The sequence below is a fragment of the Zeus faber genome (assembly GCF_960531495.2).
Source record: "Zeus faber genome assembly, chromosome: 3".
In the NCBI taxonomy this organism is placed as follows: domain Eukaryota; kingdom Metazoa; phylum Chordata; class Actinopteri; order Zeiformes; family Zeidae; genus Zeus; species Zeus faber.
The window spans coordinates 22497066-22503018 of NC_137190.1; the positions used below are offsets into that span (position 1 = coordinate 22497066).

Sequence of the window (5953 nt, forward strand, 5' to 3'; positions counted from 1 at the left end):
TTTGCAGTAGCACTGGAGGATTTGTGTTAAGGAATCAGTATTTTAAAGTACAAAATGTACCTTAATAGACAATGTTGAAGTAACTGAGGGCGGCGAAAAACAATAATTAAAAACTTTTAATAGACTGACTAGGGTTCAATCTTATTGTGGATAGAACTGTTTTTTTTTTAATTATTATTATTATTTGTATTATGGGATGTGGGAACGTCTAACCTGTTAGAAGGAAATGATGGAGTAAGTGAAACTGATGCCCGCGTTTGAAAGTTTCATCCAAGCATTTTGATATTTGCCAGTTCAATTCTGATTGTTTGTGGCTTCAAAGTTGATTCCTATATTCAAAGTCAATTAGTGTGAAAAGACGAGGGTTAAAATCATCTATTGTCCAGTCATTTTCCATTTTATGGTCTGCTTTAGGGCTCAAACTGCACTGATACCACTTATGGCAACACAATGCAGGCTAGAATGTCTGCACTTTCTCAAACAACCACTGTGGGGCCTCGTGTTCATTTGATAAACACAGGGAGTTAATGAAGCTAAATCCTCAATTTGCCATTCACTTTGAACATAAAATGATCAACCTTTTTATTTACCTATTTTCACTGCGTTGTGTCTAGACACCAACGGATTTGAACCTTGTTCCCTGTAGTGTTTTTTGTTTTTTGTTTTTTTTTACACAATATTAATAATCGCTAGTTTACTTTCCCTTTCCTCTGTAGTTAAAGACCCAGGGATCACACAAAGTAGCTCAAAGTGTTTTTGTTGTTGCTTTTTCTTTTGGGGAGGCTAGGTCCTTTATCACCTACGCTGTAGAAGCATTGCTTTTCCATAAGGACACGTCCTGGTCTTCCCTACACTGATACTCGACTCTCAATTTGAACCTGGAACTACTGACCACGGCCTACGCCCTCTCGGCATCTGTGAGCCCCGCGATATGATTTAATAACAGCTTCGAGTGTCTCCCTTCGACGCCAAAAAAAAAATGTCGATTTTCTTTGTTTTGTGTGTTGGACCTCCGTACCTCTTTGCATTCCATGAACAGAAAATGGCCTTTTTCGCTTCTGTTTGAAACAGAAGAACCTGGTAGCAGATGCACATTCTTTTTCGTCACTCACGTCTTAAAACTATGATTTGAATGGCGGGGGGAAAAAAGCCACCATTTCTATATGATCTCAGATGTGTTAAAGTCTCCACCCATTGGATCAATTTGCCACAGAAACCTGCTATATCTTCGACAGGGGACGCAGATGTTTTGACCACCCCACGTTCCTTTTTTTTTAAACTGTACTTATTAAAGCAAAGCAGACTATCTCTGCTGTGTTCTTTGTGGTATTAGTGCCGACGTCTGCCTGTCATGGTGGTGTTTATATATTTTTGTATATTATCCTCTCAGACTCTCCATCCGGCACAATATTCTGGCGTGCTTGTCAAACCATAGGAAAACCACTTTGTGCCCACTCAGCACATAGTTATCAGCCCCGCATTGGCAAAAAAATATATATATGTTCATTTCTTCTTTTTACATTTTTTTTACAATTTTTATTTAGTGTATAGAAGGATTCTATGCAGCCTCTGTTTTTGTCTCCTGTGATTTATACATGTTGTGTACTGTTTACAAACTACTGCAGCAGTATAAGTATTACCCAGCTGCACTTCATGTCCCGTGCTTTCTGTGCTTTCTGATGAAAAGGTGCTTAAAACTTCACCCTCGTGTCATTCGGTGTCTACCGCGTCAGTCGTCCATTTTCAGATCGTAAAGACTAAAGGCATTCGCTGGTTCCAAATGTTAAAAGCAGAGCCCAAACGCCTATGAGAATGCATATTTTTAACAATTTTTGCAAAGATGACATTTCCTAAAAGTGTGGAAGGATTTTGATAGATGTATAGTGTTGAAATAATATAGTCAAATAACAGCGTACAATGTACCAGTCTTCAAGACAAGAAATAAACTCCCTGTAAGTTAGTTGTTGAATTCCACTGACATCCACAACATGGTCAATTCTGGATGTTGAAAGTATTTCCCCCATTTATTATATTCCAGATGATTGGTTGTTGTGATTTTTTTTGTTTGTTTGTTTGTTCTTTTACTCCCAGTGGTTTGTGGCATTGGGAGGGAAAGTGCTATGCAAATACACATTATGTTTATTTTAATCATTCTCCGTAAACTCCCTGAATATTCATTCACTCTGACGAGACGGTTGAATTTCCCCCGATATGATAATTCCCCATCCAAACCATGACAGGAGTCAGTGGACAAGCCATATTACCTGCGAATACAAACAAACAAACAAAAATAACACAGGTTTGAATCCCTTTTGTGAAATCTCTTGAACTAAATAAAAAATGTATTTTAAGAAAATGTAAATGAATAGGACTCGATGGGCATTTTGTTATGTTGGTTACGGCATAGACTTTTGGTCGACTCCGTTTCTGTCTTTCGTGATTGTGAATCAGAATCGAACCTTCAGCTCTGAGTTACCTGTTGATATTATGCAGACCTCTGTTTTACAGGCAGTGAATTTCATCATCCTCATCTGTTATAATCCTTGTTTTACTTGTAATAAACCATAGATACCAAACCGATACTCGCTAATGAAGGGAATTGTTCAGTGGTCTGAATGGTCTATGAATAAATTCTTTTTTTTTTTTTAAACACCTTTGAATGTTTTATCCTCCTCCTTTTCTGTTGTTATCCACTTAAATGTTCTTTCTGTTCATCTCTAAGGTGGTAAATTGTCTCAATTTGTCTCAGGGGGTAGAGTGGCCGTCTGGTGATCGACAATAGACAATAGAGTGTCTATAATAGAAGTCTCCTGTCCAAGTGTCTTTTAAGGGGAAGTTTTACTTGGAGGGAAACCCACCGGGCTTCTGAGGCTTTAAGATTCTGAACCTCATTCAAGATTCAAGATTCAAGAGGTTTATTCGTCACATACATACACATACTTTCATACCTTCAGCTCTGAGTTACCTTGATCGAAAGCTTGGCATAAATAAGCCCTATGATCGAGGAAGGTATAGGTGACCATCCTGGCCACAGGGTCATAACTGTAACTCTTCTGCAGATACAAACATGTTGTCTAGAAACACTAGACACTCTTTTAACTGAGGCCTAATCATGTATGTCTGAACATGAGACATTGTGACTAGGATCATATGAGATTAAAATGATTATGATTGGAAATGAGTACATAGGGAATGGTACTAATGGAAATGGGGAGTGATTCATTCAGCATACAATTAGCACAGGGGTGGGCGGTGTGCTGGCGGCTTGGCATGGGAATGTGGTTGACTGGGGGCGACTGGCCCCTGCCGGCTGTGTCTAGGTCCTGGCAGCCGGATGGCAGCTTGCCACTGGCGCTGACTGCGGCCCGTCGGGGCTGCGGAGAGGGCTGCCGGGCCCCCTGTGTCATCATGGGGGTGTGGGTCGTGGTGCGGTGGGCGCTGTTGGCTGTGAGCCCCTCGCACCCCCTCGGTGGAGGGGCTGCATGTCTGGCTGTCTGTAGGTGTTGGCGGGGCTTTGTTCGCCTGAGGGGTGTTGATGTGGGAGCACCCTATGTCGAGCATTGCGTGGGGTGTGCTCGGGGCTTGTGGCCGGGTGGGGCATCTCGCCGATTGCGATATGGCAGGCCTTGCCTTTGCTGGGGGCATGGGTGGGCATGGGGGGTTGTATTAGTTCACTTCAATGGTGCAGGGTCATTTTGTGCTCTCTGGGACTGGTTTGTGCACCCTGGGAGTTGTATGTGGGTGTTGTTCTGCAGGTTCTCGGCTTCTCTGTGGGTTGGGGGGTCTTCTGTAGCTGTGGTGCATTATGCTCGCGGTGTTCTTGCAGTTGTGGAGTGTCTATATGGCTGTGGGGCTTGTTGGTGGCTGCAAGGCATTTTCTGCTACTTGGATAGTTAATATAATATAATAATGATATAATTCTGACCTCATACAACCAGAACTTCTTAGGACAAATCCCGTGCACTCACGAGGAGACACATAACACACATACATGCACACACACACACACACACTGCCAGCATCTGCTTCAAACACAACCCTGAACACTCGTCTGATAACGTCCTTCTCCTTTCCTCTCCTTTATTGCTTTAACTATCCAAAGAAGAGGCCAAGTGCCATAATTGCGGTTCCAATTTTTGTCTACTTATTTAATAATGTTTTGTTAAATACATGTTGTCGCCTGACTTTATGTTTATGTTTTGTCAAGTACGTATAGTTGTTTGTTTCTATGTTTATTTGTCTCACACGTGGTGATTCTCCCCCTGTTAAAGAAGTAATAATGATTAGTTGTTAATTGATCAAAACATGATAAGATCGTTCTCCAAAGAGTGCGATTGTGACAGTCATATATAACAGAAATGCTATGCGCTCTCCTCCCACAGGTCATCCAAAGGACGGAGTTGTTGTCAGCGGTTCTTGATGATTAATAAAGAGTGACTTTGCAGGTTGAGAATTTGAACTCCACTTGCAGATGAACTCTGTCTTGGATGCAATGGCATACAAATACCTTGTGTTGCATGCCTAGCCTGCTGACAGCACAGATAATAAAATATGTAACACCTCAGTTTGATGTAGTTGACACAGAGGAGTACATTTTTAAGTTATATAAGATAATATGGTTTACTGTGTCAACTGGTTGAAATTATTCATTCTGTCATCAGGGTAGGAAGCTGTCATTGGCAAGAAAAGGTTATTAAACTGCTTCAATGAATATTGACTCTGAGGGTGAAAAGTCTTTGAGGAAATTGAAGGAGGATCATTGGTACATGCTTTATGAATACAAACATTCAAGTGATAAATGAAAACCATTATGGGTTCTTTACTTGACTCTGTACTTTCCAGTGTCAACACAAGTCCTTGAGATAAACATGATGTGTTAAATGTGTGAACAACAATGATACCTGAACCTTTAATGTCCAGAGGAAAAAAAATGTTGAAATAGTGGGTTGGCCTGGAGAGTCCTCCCTTCTCAGCTTTATTTAGGCATTAGAGTGCAGGACCCCAGCCCTTAATCCTGCCACAGACACACCTGGACAGGACAATATAAAAGCCCTGGACTGAGCAGACTCATTCACCAAGGAGTCTCTTAGAAGAACAAGAAGCTTCACTGCCAGGAACCACCAGACAGACCTTGAAGATGAATTCCTGTCTCAGCTTCCTCCTTTTGCTGCTGCTCGGCCTCTCCCAGGCTCAACCTCTCACGGTGGAAGAAGTAGAAGCAGAGGTCCAGATGGACGATGACGAGGCGATGGACGATGACGATGGCGTGGACATCAGTGCCAAGATTCTGGCCGCCAACAATGGCTCCAGTGAGATCTTGATGGAGGGAGACCTGGTGTTTCCCAAAACCAGAAACGCAATGGCTTGTTGGGGCACCAGCTGCCTGTGGAGAAAAGGCGCCAAAGGCCTTGTGATTATTCCCTACACAGTTAGCAGAGCCTTCTCCAACGGGGACAGGCAGAGGATCGACAGAGCCATGAAGTCCTTCCACCGCAGCACCTGCATTCGCTTTGTGCCCTGGCAGAACCAGAACGATTTCATCAGCATCGAGAACAGAGACGGATGCTTCTCCTCTCTGGGGAGAACGGGGGGCAAACAGGTGCTCTCTCTCAGCAGGCCGGGCTGCGTCTACTACGGTATCATCCAGCACGAGATCAACCACGCTCTGGGCTTCCAGCACGAGCAGACCAGGAGCGACCGTGACCAGTACGTCAGGATCAACTGGGAGAACATCAACCCCGCCATGGCCTTCAACTTCTACAAGCATAATACAAACAACCTCAACACTCCCTACGACTACTCCTCCATCATGCACTACGGCAGAACAGCCTTCTCCATCCGGCGCGGAGCGGACAGCATCACTCCCATCCCCAACCCCAACATACAGATCGGCCAGAGACAGGGAATGTCCCGGATGGACATCGTGAGGCTCAACCGGCTGTACCGCTGCTAA

General features: G+C 43.4%; 2 protein-coding genes across 2 annotated transcripts in view; both read left to right on the forward strand.

Moving 5' to 3' along the window:
* The window catches only part of LOC307228110 (ras-related protein Rab-8B), a 14894-nt gene extending 12240 nt beyond the window's left edge, over positions 1-2654 (forward strand). Inside the window, exon 8 of the mRNA XM_079997633.1 lies at positions 1-2654. This exon is cut by the window's left edge and continues 787 nt beyond it. The gene's annotated coding sequence lies outside the window, so the exon portion shown is untranslated.
* Positions 2655-5137: 2483 nt separating this feature from the next.
* Positions 5138-5953, forward strand: LOC307228466 (hatching enzyme 1.2-like; the record flags this gene model as incomplete). The annotated part of the gene is made up of 1 exon (XM_079998126.1): positions 5138-5953. One exon carries the CDS (start codon positions 5138-5140, stop codon positions 5951-5953), a length of 816 nt encoding a protein of 271 aa, XP_079854252.1.